The 22,617-nt window shown below is 37.6% G+C and overlaps 1 protein-coding gene across 7 annotated transcripts in view; it reads left to right on the top strand.

Moving 5' to 3' along the window:
• Nucleotides 1–208: 208 nt before the first annotated feature.
• The window catches only part of LOC119650792 (sodium-independent sulfate anion transporter-like), a 51,663-nt gene continuing 29,254 nt past the window's right edge, over nucleotides 209–22,617 (top strand). Inside the window, exons 1-2 of one of the 7 annotated variants that reach the window (XM_038053923.1) lie at nucleotides 17,403–17,431; nucleotides 18,075–18,127. Coding sequence is in view for 2 of the 7 variants with exons in the window: in XM_038053915.1 (XP_037909843.1) it covers nucleotides 17,981–18,127 (147 nt within the window). In the remaining 5 variants the exon portion in view is untranslated. Of the gene's footprint in view, nucleotides 406–705; nucleotides 747–17,402; nucleotides 17,615–17,976; nucleotides 18,128–22,617 lie in introns of those variants that run through there. The other 6 variants (XM_038053918.1, XM_038053922.1, XM_038053921.1 and 3 more) reach the window with 6 other exon arrangements.

Genomic DNA, 22,617 nt, shown 5'->3' with positions numbered 1-22,617 from the left:
GAGAGAAATGCTATATATTCGCCTGAGATATTTGAGCGAGCAATGTTTCTTAAATCTGCCTTAGGAGAGGAACGAATTTCTTATCAGCATTCGTTTAACGCATCATTTCCAGTATAATTACGAGTAATGCTCTTTAGTGCAACTCTGGGTACTGTAGCACCTTTGAAGACAATGAAATAGACGATAAAAGTGGTATGTTGATACGGGAAAAAATCAGTTTTGCTCGGATTCACCGGCGATAAAGTTATTAGACTTGAGTTTGCGGCTGGAATTGGTTATGTTGCTCTTTTGATGTTAAATCTTTTATTGAAGAATTCTTAAATATTAGTGCATTCGCGGTATTTGGTTCTAATCAATTTAAAAACAGCAGAGTTCTTCATTCTGTGCCATATATCCTTACTGCAGGTGTGTCTTTTTGATATTTTAATATTGTGGTGTGATATTTTATGTGGATTTGTGTTTTGTTCATTTTTAAATTTGCAATGTTGCAAATCCTTTTCTGTTTAATCTTTTATACCAATTTTTATTCAGGCCCTAGGTCTCGAAATTTAGCATTATAGTTTTCTACCAATAAACGTTATCAAAATTAAATTTCAGTTCTCGCAGTTAAATAGTGTTATTTTTTAGAAACCAGAAACCAAATTTGTGAAATAGATTTAAAATTTGTGTGGAAAAATATCTCGAATTTAGAGCTTACATTCATATTTCACTGCTTCATAAGGATAAGGCGACAAAACTAAGTACGCGTAAGTTAATTTGGAAATTTAATTGAAAAATACTGCAAGGAATTGAAAGCCAATATCCGGTTTCCTATTTTTTTAAATTGTACAATTTTCATTATTTTGTTCTTTAATAATGAAATTGATAAAAAAAAATTGATGTATCCGACGGGTATGAGGACAATTGATGTGGAGAGAATGCAAAGAATCAGAAACCATGAATCAGGTCTGCGCTATTTCAGTCTTCCCTTCTCACAGATGCACATGGATTACTAGTTAATTTCTTGTCTTTTTGGTGGATTATCTGAATGTGGCCTTTTGCTTCGAGAATATTTTGTTGTGCTGATCATCATTCAAGACACTATAATGTACCCCTTATAGAATAATAGATAGTCGTTACGCTAGTTTTATGATTAGCTGCAATTCGTCGACTTCAATGAATTATACATCCCTTCCAACCATAATATTTATCAATGAAGGGGGAAGAATTTGTCCTTTCACTGATATGTTAGTTCAATATTTAACCCATTGTTGAAAGTATAAATGGTATATTAGTCTCATTTAGAACTAATTTGCATTTTAAATTAAAATGAATAAATCCAAAGCAAAAGCAAGGAATTACTTCTCAACAAGTCCTTCGACGAAACTGCATTTAGGTGCAGGCAATCCTGACTGATCAAATTTCGCAAAATATTGTAAGATGCAATATTAATCTGCCCCCATCGTTGACAATGGATGATGATTTGATTCAAGTTCAAGTTCATGGCATGTTTCCAAATTCCCTCTATAATAGTATTCCATATAGTGCTCAATTGCATCCTATCTCCAAACCCCTCGTAGTTTGTTCTTAATTTGGCCACTCTCTATTAGTTGGTTTCCTCGTTTTCGACGATATTCTCTTGTCTAAGTTGATAATAAGGCATCCAGTACTTTCTATTTGAAGAAGAACTCAGTTTTTGAAAGTGGTGAAAGCAATATGGGCCGCTTCGGTACTATCTAGTCCGCTAACATCTTTATGGAAACAGTATTTGAATTTCATTAAATTATTTTTCTTTTTAACGAAATACTGTTTCATCCAAGTTATTTTTTTTAAAGTTTGGTGAAGAATAATAGCTTTCTATATCGGTCTGTCATTCTATCCATTACAGGCATTTTATTTGGAAACAATTGCACCTATGTCCAAAAGTTCATCTTTGGAAGATATGTGGAAATTATTGAATGCATATCATGATAATCACTATATTTAGTTTAAAGAGTCACCATAAGTTCGTTGGCGTAAAAATTATTTTCTGCTATTAAAGTCGTTTGGTCTGTCCAAACCAACTCTGCAGAATAATCTGAACAAAAAGAAAACAATATGGTGATGCTCTTCTACAGCATTCAATACATTTCATCACCATATCTACTCCAACAAAGATAATACCACCGCTTTAGAATTTTGCTGCAAAACGCTAAATCACTGCAAAAGTTACACAGCAATACATATCATAACATATCGCAATTCCGTAAAGTTTGGTGTAAATACTACTATCGTTAGCAAAAGCGTAATTTGTGCTTTTCATGTAAATTTACCGGAGCCCATTATAAAATGTCAGTTTCATATTAAAGTGAACAGGTTGACACACAAACGGACTATACAGACGCCGGGAGCATTGTTGCTAGCTTGCTGGTCAGTGTTTCTAGGGCTCCGTTAAAGCCAAAACCTAGAGTGAGAAAATAAAAAAAATTCCATACTTAGCGTCTACTCTTTCCTGTTAGTTTCCTATTTTTGCTTTTCAATTGCTTGGACCTAATTTGGTTTAACGTTTATTTCTGAAAACGAATTCCAGCGTTTTTCAATTGAATTGTGTTTGATCTAAAAATTATAATTTGTAAAATAGCTTGAAAGAGCATGGAAAGGAAATGGAAGGAAAAAGCAAATTGATTACCTTGTTTCCAATGATACATTTTATTTACCAAACTTCACCAGTTTTCGCTGGTTATCAGCTTACATCCTTTTGTCCATAGTTCTACGTTCATTACGCTGAATCATTGCCATTTCTAAAAGAGAAACCAACGCCAAAGTAATCTGCAAGCATTTGAACTTTTTCTTTATTTTTAAAAGCCTATCAAGTTTTTACCTTATCTTGCTTGTTTTTATTTTATAAAAGACATTTTATCCAATTTATTTTGAAGAAGTATGAGTTTGCGGAAAAGACCGCAGAATATCCTAGACGAATTAATATATTTTCTGATTACTAACAACAATATCAGTAGGGAAAACCTGGACGATGTAGCTACTAATCCCTTTGGAAAATATCCTCAGTTTTGTCCGACTATTACATAGTATGCTTCCTTTTGAGGTACAGATTCCCTCTTTGGTGTTGGAAAATTTCCTTTCAATGGGCCATTTCGATGATGTCATAGGCTTCCTTCAAATCAGGAATATATTTCTCAGCTTGAGTACAGTTTGAAAGTGGAGATTATCTTCTTTTTACTTCCCTTGCATTGAAATAGTAGTTGATTTGACCTAGGCACCGTCGTTGATGGTTTACTGAATGGGGTTTCAGCTGCCTCCAGGTCTACCTGAGAAGCTTGCATTCTTCCTTCACTGTTCAATGGCATGGTTTACGGGGGCGATCCTCACATTAGCTATCTTGGGGTAGTGCATGAGCGACCAGCCTAAGGATGGGATGAAGGCAACATCCAAAGGCGATGATGCGTTTCAACGCAAAGTGTATTTATCTGTGAATGTATTACTCTATCCTTGATTGTCGCAAACATTTCAAGCAGCGACACGGTGGTTCTTAGCTGCACAGCCACGTAGATGCTTAATCGAAAACAATGCAAATCAAGAGGAGAGCCCACTGAATCACGCTTTTACCGGCACATATGAATCTTTTGCAGCTTCAATGTCTGCTTCGTATTCTGCCAAGGGGGCGCAGTTCAGACATTTCTTGCTGTTTTTATAGTATTCCGGTCCAAACGTACGACTAAATCGAAAATGAAGCGCGCTCAATCTTCGCTGAGAAGCAGAATTAAATCCGTTCTACCATGATCAACATTCATCAAGATTCTCTGCAAAGTACATAGTGATAGTTTGCCACTAAATCATATTTCGACGTAAGGTTTTGATGGAAAGCCAGGCACGTAGATGTTATGTACTGAAGAGTCTTCTTTTCACAAAAAAAAAATATCAGACGATGACCGCTTTACGGTTTCTTACCAGGGCAGAGGCAAATCGTCAGACGCTGCCTACCTCTGCCCTGGGAGCAGCGTGACTGAAGCGGCGCGCAGATGTTAAGTGCTCCTTTATATAATTCGCAGAACACAACATGACTACGAATTATATTGAGCGCAAATCCGCTTTATTGGCCAGAGCTTGGCCAGAGCTGAAAATATTTTTTTGAGAATTGTGGGGTTCTAAGTCGTAAAATAATGTACCGTTAGTCCACCATTTCTTGGAGACTTTCATGTCTATACCTAACAAGAAGAAATATTTGATTGACTTCCGCGAATGGGTTTTCCTTAAAAATGTCAGTCTCCTGCTGGACTTCAAAAGATGGGATAAATGGATCAAGGCCTTGATAGATTTCATATCTAATTGGTATTCCTTCCGATGTTTGTGAGTTTTCTGATACCTTCGTGTTCCAATCCTCCATCACTATTTTCAGGAGAAGAATGATATTCGGGTTGGTTTTGTTCCAGCGCAACATTTGTGGAAACCAGGAATGTGAAGTCAAAGATTGATTTATGATTGATGAATCCTGCCGAAATGTTTCGTTTAGTTCCTGATTTAGCACCTCAAGGATTTCGTTGATCAGTATATCATTGGAGAGATGGTAGGTTTCAACGATGTCCGCCACACATGCATCACATCACTCTAGATGATAAACTTCCAAGGTGACCTTGCAAGACGCGGCCAATCTCCTTTCCCAACTTTTTGACTCAATTATTGAGTTAAAATAAGCAGAATGGAAGAATCCTTCTGTGCATACCTTTATTGTTCGCTTGAAGATGTTGATTATAGAGATGAACAACCACAGGGATCGGAATGTAGACCAAGCTATGAAATTTTGTCGCAGCTAGTCAAGGTCAGAATATTCAGGGATTGCGAAGGATATTGTTAAAACTTCATTGTGAATTGGATCAGCATCCTTAGTCGCTAAACTTCTTCTGATTACCGGGTTCATAGAGGTAAGTCGTGCCTTTGATCACTTCGGTGAATTAAAAATTTCACACCAAGCTCACGTGAAACTTCTTAGTCGTCTATTTGGAAGGGCACTTGGTATTAACTGACAACTGTAATTGTTCTTAACCATGACTTAGTTAAAAACGTCTCATGAGGCCGACTCTGTTCTCTTTTGGACGGACGATAAATTCATTGAGTTGGTTCGTCCAGGTGATATGACGCCTCGGTCTTCTGTCTCTGACGGTTGACGCATAACCGTCAAAATGTCCGAGGGCGAAGGGCCACTCGGATGTTGTTGACCGACTCTAAACTCTGTTGGGTATTGTATTCGTATCTGTGGAATCCCATTAAATGAATTCAAATTGGTCTCCTCAATTTCTTCAAACGAGTCAACCCTGCAACAGAACCCCAATGCTGCAGTGCACGATGGTTACCTCCACAACCAGGGAAAGCATTTGGAGGGAAGCCGTTGATATACAGTGTAACGTTGCAACTCATCCAATAAGCACGTTGATTTGTCCATCCTGGATTATAGAATTTTTTTAAAGAAGATTTACTCTTTTAAAAAGGAAGAATAGGTAAAAAGAAACTAACACAAATAGCGATGTTCTGCTTGCCTGCGGCTATTATTTCCAGTAATTGGTCACGACATTTTTGAATGACGTGGTGTGTCACGTCGTTATTCACAACCTATGGTATGCTCGTAAGCGGCTCCGCGCTTGCTACCCAAGTCGGGATTAGCTTGGCATACCGCATATATGTATAAATATATTAATACCATCAGTACAACCTGATTTAACTATCGTCAAACATGAGGCCAGGACAATACTTTATCTCCGAAAAATTTGTCTATTTGAGTATTCAGGTTCGACCCCGTCTTATCGATTCTCCACCGTTCGCTTATAATACTCTAACTAGGTATTTCAGAAATATGGGCAAGGCCCTTAAGAGAGAAGTTATTTGCCTGTTCCTCTCAGTTAATATGATTCCCGCTTTAGAAAAAATCTCTCACAGGGCACTGATGATGGTATTATACTAAGCCGCTTGACCATATAAATGAGAATATACTGCTTTTCTGTCATGCCACCAAATCAGAGGATCTTCATCCCCTTTCGAAATGGGCTCCTGCAAATATTTATCCATTTCCATTATACCCACGGCTACTGGATTTTCGGGTACCAAATGCGCTACATCGGCATCAAATTTTGACCAGATGGATTCCGATTGTGATGGAGTGGACGTGGGTGTTGATGGTTCCGGCTCGGTGGGACTTACTTGTGGGGTAACTATTATTTTGCCATTTTTTTCCCTTAAAGCCAAACAAACTCTTTCGAAGTGTTCGGGTTACTAAATCCCTCTGTTTGAACCTTAGGTCTAAAATTGTTGCTTCAACCAGGAGAACACACAATAAATTTGCTCCTAAGTTGAGGCTTAGGTCGTTTATAGTTTTATTGCATGTTATTTCAACGATAAATTCTTCTATGTTTTTCTTTAAAATTCGGCAATATATTATGATTTTCGATGCAGATACATAATTTTCCCCGCTGACTTCTATCGTTACTTTCTAAAATATAGTCTTTTCCAAAATAACCCAGTAGACAACTGAGAGATGTAGGTGAGTCCATACTAGAGCAATAGTGGTAATGGTAAATAAGCAAGCGGCGGGCTTGCTTGATCCTATATTTGGTCTAGCAGCAGCAACATAAATTCATCAGTCACCAGCCGAAAGAAAGCATTACGGATTAATTTCACTTAAAGCAAAGAATTTGCATCTAGATATTAACTCGCACCTGAAATAATTTTTCTGGTTGAAAGCCAGAGCAAAACCAGCACAAAACCAACCCAAGGCAGCCCAAAACAGCCAAGAGAACAAGCGACCATAACAAAAATAGATTCACAAGCGATGCTTGGTGTCAACATCAGCTGGACGTCAGCATCAGTTTGGCGTCCGTATCTGCCCGGCGTCGACATTAACTCGACAGGCGACAACTACCGCCGCCACATGTATTACGAAGAACACTTTGTAATTTGAAATTACACTCCAAAATATTACTTCTCCGAGAAGTATTACAATATCATCATCACTTATGTAATGGGATGATGTTAGGTGATGCGGTAATGCCAGGTAATTCGCTAGTGTGAGGTGATGCGGCAATGTTAGGTAGCGCGTTGATGCTAGGCAATTGCCAGCTGATGAGGTACTGCAAGGTGATGCTGTAATATTTGGTGATATTTTGATTGCGCTCGGTGATCGTAATGTGATATTACATTTTAAAGTGATATCTCTTTTGTAATATTACATACATCACCTACCCATCTCTGCAGCAAAGGAGATTTTTATAAACCTCGATTAAAATCAAACGAAGTTGGGCTCCGAATTACTGAAATCAAAATTATAACGTCAACGAGAAAAATAACGCTCGATACACAAAATATAACGATTGGCGAGGTGTATAACTGACGAAAAATGAAAATGAACTTGGTGAAGTAAAACGGCGACCAACTCGGAAGCAGCCTTCTACTGGGTCCTGCCGATTTTAAAAGCGAGCTGCATACACAGGAAAGCAACGCTTCGAGTATGCAAAACGATAATAAGATCTGTGCTATGATACGAATGTAAAACATGGACCCTAACACAATCTTCCGAAAAACTGGTCTATACAATCGAGAGAAGAATCCTCAGGAGAAAAATCAGTGGCGAATTAGATAAAACCATAAGTAGTATGAAATATTTGGCGACATTGAAGTCTCCAAATTAATAAAACGTCGGCAGTTGTAATGGACTGGCATTCGGATATTAAAAAGGATGTTCGAAGGGAGGGCGGAAGGACGAAGACCGGTAAGAAAACTCCGAAAGCGCTGGGCAAATTCTTTTGGCGAAGACAGGGCATCATTGCTCGGATTTCAAAATTGGAGGATGTGATCGATGGATCAAGATGGTTGAAGTAACGACATCCTGAGGGCTAAGACCAAAAATGGGCTGTGTCAAATTACTCTACGTGAGAAAACGATTATACAATTATATTTGACGTGTTAGCTAAGCATTTTTGTCGTGTAAATCAGACTTAGAGAATTCAAAATCAAAGTTATGTTCTAATGTTTTGTATCTAATATTGGAAAACTACAACCCATATTATACCTACAGCTCCCGGGTTCTGCCCACAATATTGGTGGTAAATAGTCGCTGTTATTGCAGAAATCGAGAAACTCAAATTAATTTTAATCAAACAAAATTTTTCTTAACGGCTATGTTTTAGGATTGAAAAATAAAGTTCAATTGGTGCAAGAAATTTCAAAATTAATTTGAACGTGTCTATAGCGAAACATTCAATATGATATATAGCCATATTGATAGCGGTATCACCTTAAAGTCGGTAACCGCTAAAACAATTTTAATTGAACACAATATGTGTAGTAAATCAATTGTTTGATCTTGCATCATTCTTAATTACGAATAGATTAAAATTGCAAGTATGTAATAAGAATAGAGTATGTACATCTTTATTGTTGTTTATGAAAATGAATAAATTTTTAATGAGGAGTAATGCTAAATTATTACACAAATTAACAAATACATATATTCAAAACTTAAGACAAAAAAGTAGCATTGATTTTGTTAGTTAAAAAAGGTATGAGATTAGCATTAAATGTCCCAATGTTTAAAATATCTCAAACTGAATAGCGTTTATTTTAAAGATTTTTTTTTAACACCTTAACATCAAGCATAAGTTTAAAAAGGTATTTTAGTTTATTTCAAAAATAAAACCAGTCAGAATACCGGAAGTTGGACTTGGGTATATAGGCTTTGTGTTCATCTTGTGTGAGAAATTTTCTATGCACGTTCCTCCATTCGTACATAGTCAAAAATTCAGAATATTCCATGATATATCCACCTACGCAATTCATATGAGTTCACTTTGTATGATCATGGCACCATACACGATAATACATACGCGATTGCGATAAATTCACGTAAAATACAAAACTTTGATCTTCTATAACTTTGTTAATAATAGTTGTATTTTTTTCAAACTTTCCAAAATTGTATGTTACAGTATTACTTATAACGATACCAATTTTGTATTTCGAGGAGAAGGAGTTTTTGGACAAATTTCTAATTTGAGTAATCTGCTGATTTTTTTTCAGATTTTTCGAGTGAATAGGTTCTGAGAAGGCGCCCTGTTACACTTTTGGGGAATACATTTTTAGCCCTCGCTCCCTGTATTTCTCTCAATATCAGAAATAATTTGATACTCGACATGACCATATTCTATGAGAAAAATGATACACCCTTCTTTCACATATATAGCGAGTCCCCCTTTAAACTCAACACAAAATGGCATCACTTTCAGTATTTAAACGGGTTTACAGACCACGTGTATGGCAAACGAGCAGACAGACAGACCGACAGACATCGATTCGATTCTAATAATTCGAATTCTAATAATTCAAATAAAAACAATTTTGCCAGGCTTTTCTGGTGGGATAAGTTCTAGGTTTTTTTAGATACTTTTGGATTTCTCATCGACCAATGTTGAACAAAATAATAGTAAGTGACAGCGACAATGGCGAATTCGAAAAATATGTATCTTTTTTCTCTTGCATTACCTCCCCAAGATCTAAGGCTAACTTTGCATCTAAGGCTTTTATATGCCCAAAACGCGTGTTTAAAATTATACTTACTGTGATTACTTCAAGTGTCATTACTCTTCAATTTAAAAAATCCTTGTCAAATTAAACTAATCCCCAATTTTTATGTGTTATGTTTTAATAATTCCTACAATGGCAATAGCCATTATATTGCCGACATTCTAATCCATTATTTTCCCACATAGAAATATTACAGCTTATTATTAATAAACACAAACGAGTACTTAATTGCAGTAAATATTCATTATAAATAATGTAAGCTTCCTCATATTAAGTATTCACTTTCTCTGGCTCAATCTAGACGTCTGTCATTCATATAATTTTAAAGTCCATGTAATCCTCCTTCATTAACAACGCATAATACAAGGCATATTGCTCAAGTATGAATGGGCACATGTATTGATAAAAGCTTTTATGTATAAATGAATTATACTTTCCAAGCAAATCGGTTTGAAATTGATATATAATTGGTATGATCGTTATTAGTTTTATCAAAATTGTGTGTTCTATTTTTAACTCATTCAATATAAATTCTATGGTCACAAGGGATAACTAGCTAAGTCGACTTTCACTCAAAATGTATTAAGTTTATTTATGATTAGCTCTAGTCTTCCTATCATGCATGACGGGTTTCATCTAGAAACTCTCCAATGATTAGATTTAAAGGACTTATTCAATTTAATTTATAGAGCTTTCATGCGTCGTTGAAGCATTTTAGCTAATTATAGATCATATATGGTCGCCGGTTAACGCTCAATAAGGAATGGGGCTCACGCGCCATTGTTGATGATTTGCTGAAATGTGTTTCAGCTATCTTGATCTACCTAGTCATTCCTTTGAACCGGCCTGAATAATAAGAAGGAAAAAATGGGTACGTCAGCTTTCTTTGTGACATCATAACACACAAAATCTTTAATAGGAGCAAAATTATATTGTTTTTAGAACATCATTTTCACCCTATTCATGGATTTTTTTTCCTACCACCTTGTTTTGGTGCAGACAATGCAGCACTATGTAGGATTTGTCTAATGGCCAATAGCAAACTGGGCATTTGGCAGTATTGGCTGTAATCATTCCTGCCCACAAAAATCTGAAAGTGGAACGGTCGTTCTATATTACTTCACGCTGCCGGTTAGCAATTATGCCACTATTTTTATGTGCATATCCCTCGCCTGTCCTTTTCCGCGATTCATTTGTTACAAATGCTATTACATCCTATCAAGAAGACTATACATTGGAGAAGCATCTTTCAGGCAGGGACGAGGTAGGTAAGTGGTATTGGTGCGTCGTTGTGTTGATGTCGCCTAGATAGATTTCATTTGTATGTTCCTTGGTCTTATCCCTACAGGACACGGATGCATCCGGAAGGTTGATCTTGGATGCATTTACTTATTTGCTGCTCACTCCCTAGAATCTATTGTTGAGAGGGTTGCGCGTGTTTGCCTCAACTAAATTTGCGGTAAATTCATTTTGAAGCATTTTTCGCTCCATTAAGGTTCGCAAAATCTGGTTAGTAAAAAATATTTTGGTGGATGGTTAAATTCTTTTTTGTAAATTTTGGTGGCATCCGATTTTCAACAAGCAATTTCGGGAAAAACATGTTTTGCGTCAAGTGCCCTTGGGGCGACACACCCGTCGGTCATCTTGGGAAAGTTCCGTTGTAGGGCGTAGCCAGCAACCCTCTACCACTTCCATCTTCCGTTCATATCGCCCACGGATGACTTTCCTGTATGTCGACCCACTTTTTTTTCCAAATAGTATCAGGCCAGGGTACCCCGATGATACGATGCTCGCATATAGCAGCACAGAGAAAACACTTACACGGAACAGTACTCGTATCAACTTGATGTTGGTGCTCAGATAACTGCATTTCTAGATTTTAGGCAAGGCAGCGAAAGCGAATTTAGCGCTGCTAATGTGTCGAGCGACGTCAAGATCTCTGCCGCTGTTGTTAGAAACTACGCTTCGTAGATATACAAATTGGTCGACGCCTTCCATGCTCTCTCTCTCAATTAATGCAGATAGCGAGACTGTGATGAGCCGTCAGACTGGGAACTTTAGTTTTATTGGTGTTTATTTTCAGTTCAACTCGACTCGCTTCTCGCCTCTTTTTCAAAAGCAAACAAATGTCATGAGTGTAGTTAAGGTGTTTGAGGAAATATCCCATCGTCCATTGAACCTCTCCCCATCTTCTGGATAAGGCTGGATACAGAATGTCACCGACAACAAGAAGAAATAACATTGATAACAAGATGCAATCCTGACGGACTCCGCTTGCGACCTAAAAATCCCCTGAGATTTTATCTTGGCGCAGAACGTGACATTTTGTGCCACCGTATGTCGCTCTAATAACCGCTATTAGTTTCTTTGGAATACCGTTGTTTACGCTTTCTGAATATCAGTGAAGAGCAGGTGAAGCGAAAATATGAACTCAGCGCACCGTTCCTAAATGACCCGTATGGTATAAATGTTGTCAATGCAGTAGGATCGGGAGCAGAAACCAGCTTGCTTTTGTCGACTAAACGCTCGAGACGTTCTTTGGTACGTTCCAGGATTATTTTATCTCTTATCTTTGCAACTCCAAATTGTCACATTCAGAACGGGTGCTCTTCTTTGGAATCTACTCTCCACTCCACCCTCTAGGAAAGGTCTCGGATTTCTAGGATTTCTGTCCAAGTGGAAGTAGCAGTTCTGCAGAAGCTGCAGGTGCAGCGATAAATAATTCTGCGGGGAGAGCTTCAAACTCAGCGGCTTTACTCCTTTTGTATGCGTTGGTGCCTGAGATGATTTCTTTTCTGCTTAGAGTCCATATCCCGGCTGTGATACAGTTAGGAGAAGTGATGAAGTAATCGTTCTATCACTCGTGGATAAGAAGTCGACCGTTAACGTCCATCACAGGCCATCGAAAGATTGGCGATTACGTGCAAGTTCTTTCGTGATGAGGTATACACTTCTGAAATCATTGTTTTATGCGGCATCTGCCACTTTGCTGACCAACGAAATAACAACAAATTCTTTTTTCTACGAAACTTTCCGGGATTTTCCCCCGTTTTGGAGTTCGAGCAAGTCTTCAGCCCCTACCGTTCATGACTCCGCAAAGAGCCAGATGTTATAATGCTCGTTCGTGATGTGGCCGACGACCTGCGCAGCACCCGAGAAAAGAGCTTTTTGGTGGTGGTCCAATACTTTCCTACCGTCGAGCGACAACTGGGCCATACAATCTGTCGATAGTGGACTTGGGGAGTTATAGCGTTCCAAAGCTGCGTAATCCAGGAGACAATTCCTAAATCTACTGCTGATGGCAAAGTGGTTAGTCCCCATCCATTTTCGAGTGAGGTGTTGTCAGACTACATCTTTCGAAATATTTCAGTATCACCTTTAGGAAGCCTTCCCCGAGCTGCGTGTAACTGCTTGTAGAATGTATTTGTTTCCAATATATTGAAAGCCTCCGTTGGTACATAGCAATGTACAAATGTGATGCTCCTTAGCCTGGATCAGAATCTAAGGTCTGTCAGAAATCGGCTTCCCGGTGAAGAGAGCGCGTCTTGCAGTGGCCGTCAGGAACAGGCCAACAACCGATTCGCATTTGCTGCCACTTGGCTTTTCAGAGTACAAAAAACAAATTGCCGTAAGAGGGAATGGAGTACTCAAGCTTTAGAAAGCGGACATTGTGAAACCCTTTCTATCATTGTCGAAGAGCGTGCACACATTCCGTGAGGTTAGCCAGTTAACCTGCGTTTTCTCATTGTGTGAAATAAAACCGTAAAGTAAATAAAGGATTACAGTTCGGTAGTATATATAAATTCAAATGCAAACATATATATACAAAGTGGTGTGGCTTCTTTTTCTTCTATGGCGCAAAAGCCCAACGTCGATCTTTGGCCTACGGACGTCTCTACTTCAACTTCTTCGATGCAATGACTACGTCTTCCACTTTCGAGTACCAAGCAGTGTTATAATTCGTGTTTGGAGGCTTTCCAGAGATTCGCTGCTTTTCGGCTCTGATTGCCTGCTTTCCGGCCAGATTCATTTTCAAAGTCTGGTTCTTGGTTTGTTAGTCAGTACGATTCGTGACTTGGTCCATTTCATTATTGTCCTTTGTAATTATAATTGTCCCACCTGAAGTCATCCATTTACTGTTGTTCTAATCGTTCATTGTGGCGTTTTGTCTAATTGGCCCCTTTGTCAAGCTTTTGTGTAAAACGAAACCTTATTAAAATCGGTTTACTGTCTGTTTGTCTGTTAGTCACACGTATTTTTCTCAGAGACGGCTATAGCGATTGGCATCAAATTTGGTGGAAAGGTGGGAACTGTGTATGCTCACGCATTTTTTTACATCGAATTTAAGGGTGGGTCCCCATACATGCAAATATAGTCATGTTAGATATCAAATGAAAGTATTATTACTTTCTGAAGCCGGTCTTAGTTTTAACATTTATTGAAAAGATGGGGTGTGTGGGGTCGAAAGTGATCATTTTTTAACGGACCCGTTCTAAGAAACTACACAACCGAAAAATCACTATATCGTGCCTGCCAAAACATGAAGCGTCCAGCTTCACCCCAGAACTTATTTCCAACTGTATTTGTTATATCGAGAAAATTTGATCCCCACTAAAATCATCATTGGTATTAACTCACTATTTTCCTTGTGAAAGCCGGTGGCCTGAACTCTATAATTTTTCACACCTCATCATAACCCCTACGAAGCAAAGAAGTTCGTTCTTCATTACTTGTCACTCTTGTATATAGAGTGGTTGATGCATTATGCCCTATTTAGGGGTGCATAGAACCATATAGGTTTCGCAACTTTGAATTCGGTGATATTATCATTTATCTGTTCTATATATTTGGAGCTAGTTTCTTTATCCTCGAGTTTTTCGAAACCAAATCTAAGAGTGTGGATGGGTCTGAGGCAGGTATTCCCATAATTTTCCATTGTACATCGGTATCTTATCCGTCTACGGTCGTTACGGTGTCGCAATTCACTCCGCGAGATATGTGGGATTTCAGTTGAGAGCGGTCTATTTGATTATATATCCTCTCATCTGAAGAGTGTCAGATTGTCAGAGCGTCGACGAGATAACGACATTTTTGTTGCATGCGACTCCATAAGTCCAAATCATTTGCTGTTCAATAATTTCGCCTACGGGATCGTTAGGGCATCATTCTTGTATCCTTCCACTTGTTCGAAAGGTAATCTGTGAGTACTGGTTTTGAAAGGGGAGCGTGCGTTTCAGGTTATATGCAAATCTATTCCATTTTCCGATGGTTATCGTTGTAAATCCAATCCATTCAAGATTCAGCTTCAAGTTCTATGCCTATCTGATTTCTGTAAACAAGTTCTTAGCCTGTGCAGTCTCCAAATTGGAGATTACCCGATATTGCTTTATTTTATGGAAGAAAATTCAATTCTATTTCATCTACTATCAGTAAGGTTATCAACGTCAGGGTTTCAGGATTTGTCGGGATGTTTACTGGCTGACTGGCTTTTATTTGGAGGATCGTGCCGGCTTCGGCTATTCTAAGGCAGATACTATCCTAAATTCATCAATGAAACTGACATACAAAGATTGAAATTCCAATCGTTGAAACAATGAAAATTTAGTGTTTAATTATGCGTATGTACAGATATGTGTATTGTATTACCTGTAAATGACAAAAAAATTGAAAATAGGCTAATGTATTCTAGAAAATGATTGATCATCATTCAGATCGAAGACATCTCAGCCTACTATTGATATTGAATAAGCATTCGAATTTTCACTTTATATTTTATTTACGATGGAATAAAACTTTACACAAATAACATATATGGTACTGCGTATGCGTTACGTGCTGAGGAATGTTGGCACGAGTTTACGCTACGCTTGCTCGATATTTGCCAAATGGGTATCACTATCAAGATCTCGTAAATCTAGTTTGCGATTAACCCGGTAGTACTGAAAGCTTCCTTCGTTTCAGACGTTCAGTTCGGGTTTGTTCTTTGCTCTTAAAGTTCTTGTGGTCTCCAGACAGATTTATCTGTTTTTTGCACTGAACATACAGCTAGTGGTTACTCCAGGGTTAATTCTTCTTTCCACAACTTCAAAAAGAATGAAAAGTAATCCATTGAGCGCTCGTACAGACTCGATGAAAAATGAATTGAATGAATTTGAAAGGAAAACTAGTCGGAAACAGGAAGCTCGGCGCTTTCTGTACGAAAGGTTTTGTGGGTTTTAATGTCAGAATTTTTTCCATTCACGACGGTTCCATTGTAATGGGTATGCATTTAGTATATGAGCCTATTCATTCTAATATGATAATGACATTATATAAGATTAATTTGTGAGAAATGGGCAGTTTTAACTTATTATACCATTATTAACAACGGTAGTTTACCACCAAACATTCTATACTGGCTCTTTACATACATGGCGAGCCCTTCTTAATCATCATCAACGGCGCAACAACCGGTATCCGGTCTAGGCCTGCCTTAATAAGGAACTCCAGACATCCCGGTTTTGCGCCGAGGTCCACCAATTCGATATCCCTAAAAGCTGTCTGGCGTCCTGGCCCACGCCATCGCTCCATCTTAGGCAGGGTCTGCCTCGTCTTCTTTTCCTACCATAGATATTGCCCTTATAGACTTTCCGGGTGGGATCATCTTCATCCATACGGATTAAGTGACCCGCCCACCGTAACCTATTGAGCCGGATTTTATCCACAACCGGACGGTCATGGTATCGCTCATAGATTTCGTCATTGTGTAGGCTACGGAATCGTCCAGCCCTTCTTAAGGTTAACATAAAATGATGCCTTTCGCTGCATATAAGATGATGGGATTGATAGTACCAACATCCATAGCGAAGTCAATTTGTTTCCGAATAAATTGCTGACAGATATTTGACAGACAGATACACGGTAAACCGACTTTAATGAGAATATGTTTTATACATACAAAACCCTAAGAATCATCTCTTTAATGATAAAATTCAACAACTGCAATTATTTGTTTCTCGCGACTACCTACCTTTATTAAAGAACAGAATTAATGCATGTTAATGTAAGAAAAATGCAATAAATATTATGTTATATACTACCTTATGTTAATGTTCCACATTTTTAATCAGATATGACAGAATAAAATATCTATATATCTTCCTTTTTTTTCATGGGTTTAACTATGGAAGTGTGATCCCTATATATATATGTAATTGCTCAGGGTCACGGTCATGACAACATATGTATGGTAAAGTTATTAAATCCAGTGAGGTGCTGGTATTATAAACAATAACCTAAAATAAATTACCGCTTTGATAAGGAAGATTATCCAGCTGTACTCATCACAAAATTGAAATTGTTTCCGATGTACAAACATTTTCCACTTTGTTTCTAATTGGGGCTATTATTTTAATATTAGATTCTCTGTGTTTAATGAATGAAATAATAAATTAGCTAATATGTTGACTGAAACTTCTTGTTGAGTACTTTTTTGTCAACAGCTTCGTAGGAATGTTTTCGGGGAAAACATGCCTGAACTTATCAGTTCCCATAAAATTTCTTGTTTCCTGTAGGTTTTTCTCAATTTTGTAGACGAAAAATTACTTTATTGGTGATAAGTAAGCGCAAGTACAATTTTACAGTTTATTACTCTAAATATAGAATAATAACAAGGGCTAATTGTTATTTGCAGTCAATCTTGGCAATGTATAATACCTATAGTTAAATATACCAATATATGTATGTATATAAAACAAAATCGTGAAAAATAAAATTACTAGAAACATATTTATTTTCTATGGTAATTGCCACGAGTTATTTTCTCATTTTACGGACAAGTATGCATTATCGTTAATCTGTAAGGTAGTTGCGAATGTCGTCTGTAAAGCAACGGAAGTGAAAAAGTTTTATAGTGAATATTGTTTAATTAATAGTTCTATTTGAACTTACATACATGCTTTTTATTACTTTCGTTCTAAAGTAGTTTTTATTGTGGAGGTTGATGACGTTTTTTGTTAGTTTTTTTTATGAATTTTGAGTTTGTTTGGTGTTTTATTTTTGTGCTTACGTGGCAACGAATCACAACGTATTCAATGCAAGTGTATTCTACTGGGGTTGTAGCAGTCTAAAAATTTCCCTTGATTTTACCCTTGACGTCAATGTTATCATGCTCATCTTCTTAAGTTGATTATAATGAACATATTTTTATTGTTTTGATGATTTTTTATAATTCTATTTTCTCTTGGCTTCTTTCTCAATGATAACATGGTCCTTCATCCCGATCATGATATTTTAGGTGATCTTACAGTAGGACGGCTGTTAATTGCCACTAAATAACAAATTCATTAATTAATGCTCGCGCTCATAATATCATTTGTTTCTTTTCCTTCTGCCGATCCAGTCTATCTTCTCGAAGAGTTCATTGATGTGCTTCCCGATGTTCCTTTAATATACTAGTGCCATGAAAAATAGTAAAACTATACAAAATTCCAACTTTTTTTCTCAGCTATTTTATTATAAACGACAATCAAACCTTTTGCCAAACATCATTTTAGCCTTCAGAAATGGAAAATCGGAAAAGAAAACAAAGTGTATATTAAAAAGGAAGGTATATTAAATGACACTGTGAATAAAATAATAATTTATAAGATATAAAAAATGGCGTATGCTTGAAAAAAAATGTTAAAAAATCGGCATTTTTTACACCATTTTTCCTCATTAAAAAAAAATATCTTTTTTTTGATAATATTCCAATAAATTACGTGACAATGCAGATGTAATTAAATTTTATTTCATTATTTATTTAATATGATACTGCGTTCATGCGTAGTGGGTCTACCTGTGCGGTGGTTTGGTCTGGAGAGAAGTTTCACATTTTTCCTTGGATGTCAGTTTGGTTTTGGCGGTTGAACTTTTTCCAGTGCTTCAGGCTATGAAGGTGGCTTTCAGGACGGGTAAGGTTGTTACCATCACAGACTGTCTCCCTACTTATAAATTGCTCAAACAAACTACGCCATCGCATCATCTAGCGGGCACCCATTAAATGAACTCGCCCATGTAAAGGCCCCTAAGGCCTCCCCTGTAGATGTTTTGCAGGCATTTGAGGAACACCCCTACAGAGAGTGGGAGGATGACTTTTTGGCGATATCACGTGTCGTAGGACCATTTTTCTCTAACATTCGCGCTGTTTTATCCATAATTCAACCGAAGGCTACGAGTACGCTTCCGAAGAAAATTACTGAAATATATTCAGACTAATCAAACATACATCAAAGTTCTTCTCAAACGGACGGTTTGGAAACATAGATTCGGACAATTCGCTTGCATGGTTAGAGAAACCAACGATCTTCTTTCCTCTAATCTTCGGGTGTAAGGATTATGTCCGGTTTCGGGTTAAGTGTTGATAGTAGAATAAATTTTTTAACCTTCAACAACGTTTGAGTAGATATCCTTGCATGATTGATGAATTTTTATATTTTTTTAAGGAGGCTAGAGTCAGATTATAATACATATAGTTTCAGTTTTTTCGCGGCACAGGATTTCCTGCCATTCCCGTTCTTGTTCCTTGCATTGATTTTTATTACCCCTCGGCGCTCTCATGGTTCGCAATGGTTAGTAGAGTCGCGGAAAAAAGTTTCGAACAGCTTTCTGGTCTCGGCTGCTCGGCGTTCGGATGGAGAATGCAAACAACCGTTTAGTTCATTCGAGCGAATACTGAATCTTGGATTTTCGGACCTCAGTCGACCTCGATTCTACAATACATCCTATTTTTCCCAGATCTCATCTTTTTATTATCAACTCAATAACGACATTCATAAAATTGATAGGCAAAGGTATCTTCCTCCAAACTACAATTTTTGGTTCTCAATGTAAAAATATATTTCGGGAGCAACTTACCCCCTTCATCAGTACAAAGCTACTTTAGTAGCTTAGTAACTATATGTTGTTAAAAAATAAGTAAAAACATTTACAATTGATGAATCTGCTATCCTTGGACCATATAAAAGTGTTCCGTAGTCAATATACTCCTGCTTCCCTTTTTGCTGAGTTACTTTTTTGACAGACTTCTTTGACGCAGCTGTTGTAGCTTTATCGACAATTGCAACCTTCTCTCATCTTTTGTACCGCATATTCGTAGAATTTAATGCCAATTAGACAGCCAATTATGTTTAAAATTTTATAATAGAATCTTTCATTGAACTCAACGAGTTAAATATGCATATCCATTTATAATATTGGCTATGCGGTTTCGATCGCAGGGCAGAGGCCATCTCATCAGACGCTGCCTCAGGGCCTCTACCCTGCGGAGCAGCGTGACCGAAAGCGGCAACAAATATGTGCAGCCCGCTTTGAAGTAGATGGTGGGCTCAGGACAAGCTCATCTCAAACAACATTTTCATTTTTATATGGATATCCAATTCGACGACTTCTCTTAGACGTTTGCTTGGGAATGATCGTCCAAAGCACTTTGCTCTAACGCTAGCTGTCATTTTGATCTTTGGGCATGCTTTTCCGAAAAACGTAAATAGTCTTTCAAAAAAAAAGTTTAACATACACCTGTTCCTACAGGCTAATGCCCACCATCCACGTGGAGTTCGGCCTGAGTAGTCCGCATTTGACCGGCAACCGTAAGTGGATGAAATGCATTTGCTGTGTCCGTTTTAACTGTTCTGCGGCCGGTGATCGAATGTATGACCTGAAACGTTTGTTCAGGATGTGAGTAAGGATTTCATGTTTGTTTAAGCTATGAGCGAGAAGGATTATTAAGGACATTTTTATCGCTGATGAATATGTTTCACAAATGCTCACGCACAAAATTATCTCAAATTCGCATCTCGACGCCTTCCACGTTCAAAGTTGAACTAATGATGTTGTGGCTTGCCGGTGCCTGGATGGTGCATTCAGTTCAACTGGTGGTCGGGTGTATTGCGGGTTCTTCAAGCGTAACTGACAGACCGACCTGCGGGCTTAAGAGCTGACTTGTGTATCTCTTTCTTCGCCTGCAAGTATTTATACCACTCTATGTTACAGTTCTCTCGTTTTTTTTCGGGGTACTGGCTGCTGGCGCATGCACGAAGCCGAAGATACGTGTACTGAAATCGCTGAACATTTCGTATTTTTTTTAATTTCCATATAAAAATTTAGGACGTCATTTCTAAATATATATTGAATCGAAAAATATAAAAAAATCGATTTTTCAAAAATATTTCACGGTAGTACCTAATAAAATATTGTATCATCATTTTCTGAAGTCACTTCAACATTCCGCCGGTAGAATAGGTAAGTTCCCCAGCCAACCCATTAATCCTAAATATGTAATTTTTTTGCATTTAACTCTTCATAAATTACTGCCTACAAACAAGAGACTCAGTTTGCCTTGAAATCATGGCTCATCATTCACATCACAATATGTCCAAATTCAATTTTTACTCTGCCAAATTCCCTTTCCCTGAACAAGCTCCTTTAAGCAATTTGGAACAATGCCCCTAGAATACATCACCTAATGATGCCATTTTCGCATTTCACGAGTTTCTCCAAAATATCAAAATATTCTTCTCTATTGTACGCCCCCTCCTGTTTTTGTTTAAACGAACAAGCCTGACTGTCATTAGCTTTTTGGAATCCGGGGACTTGGTCGCAAAGGTGTGGAATGGTTGAAGTCATGTTCAAAAATTTATAAAGCTTTAAATGTCCTTGACCAATCTGTACTTTCTACAAAATTCTGGTTATTTTGGTTTCAAACTATTTTCTTGCATTCAAAACTCATTGTCTGAATTATAAAATGTAATCCCGATCGCTTGACCTTTGATTGTCAAAATCGCCACTCCTCTTACGATGGGCGCATTTTTAATTTTTGATGAAGGGAACAAGTGCTTCCCGAAATATCGCTATATGCATATGTTATAAATAACACTAGCGGAAAAGTAAAAACAGTCAGTAATTTAATCGTTAAATATAGCGCAAGAAGTTCCATTAGTTTTTCCACTTTTCAATAGGCTCGTGATGTTATTGTCCTGGGTTTCACTGCATTGGAGATACTTGTGATTGTCAATGCAGGCTTTGACCATGCGGTCCCCCTTATGCTAGGTATATTGATACCATCAACAACTAGGCATGAATATTGAAAGGTTTCCCAAAGAGGGTTTGCACAAAAGGACTATAATCAATTGGATAAGAAATGTCATGATTAGTACTCTATGAAACAAAACCAAATTCTCGAGATAGTTTATAGCAATTTTTCAATTGTTGTACAACAGCCCACTTCATCTTCACTTCTTTATTCTCGGAAACCGCCCCATATGAAGAAGTAAATGTATTGTAACATTGGGATCATTAACTGAAAAATCAATCTTTAGGTTTACCCCTATATGTTTGTGTATGTGTTTGCCATTTATCCTTGAATTGAGTAAACTGTGTCAACTATACCCACGCGCTATTGTTGACAGTACGCTCAGATCCCGTTCCTTCCAGGACTTCACGAAAAGCTTGCACAACCACTGCTCCATGTCATGAGCTTCTGACGCTACCCAAGCATCGCCCATTTTACGATAGTTTAGTTATTCCGCAGCCAGGAAAGAAGTTGGTGCACTTTCTTAATGTATGACCAACACACTGCAACTCTGTCTTCTCGTGAACACGTCAGAACTCCCCCGCCCTGATTGGCTGTTGAATATGATGAAGAAGAGCCTTTCAGTATTGAATCCGAGTTTTCTTTGATGTGAATAGGCGTTGGGCCAAATAAAAGTATTTTCTCACTTTTCAGATGCCTTCTTCGTATCTCAAACAAATACTAATAGAGTGGTCAACTTGAAACTTAGGTGCATTGCTCTGCACTTTTTCAGATTTTTGGGTTAGGCAATTTTTGAAGATGAGCCCTAACACATTTGAAGTTGGTACGTACTATTACTATTATACTATGCTATTTTGCTATTTACGTTGCTCTGAAAGTTGGATACTTCTTCTTTCATTGGATACTTCACCCGGGTACCTTTGAAGAAAAAAAAATATTGCATGTATGGTCTTTAAGTTTCACATAATCTTGTGGCCCTCACGGTATATGTGGAACTCTATAGTGCCTATATGCTCACCAAATTCCGT

The sequence above is a fragment of the Hermetia illucens genome, chromosome 3 (genome assembly GCF_905115235.1).
Source record: "Hermetia illucens chromosome 3, iHerIll2.2.curated.20191125, whole genome shotgun sequence".
Lineage (NCBI taxonomy): Eukaryota > Metazoa > Arthropoda > Insecta > Diptera > Stratiomyidae > Hermetia > Hermetia illucens.
Note: the sequence above shows the minus strand (reverse complement) of the source record. Positions and strands in the feature narration are given on the sequence as shown.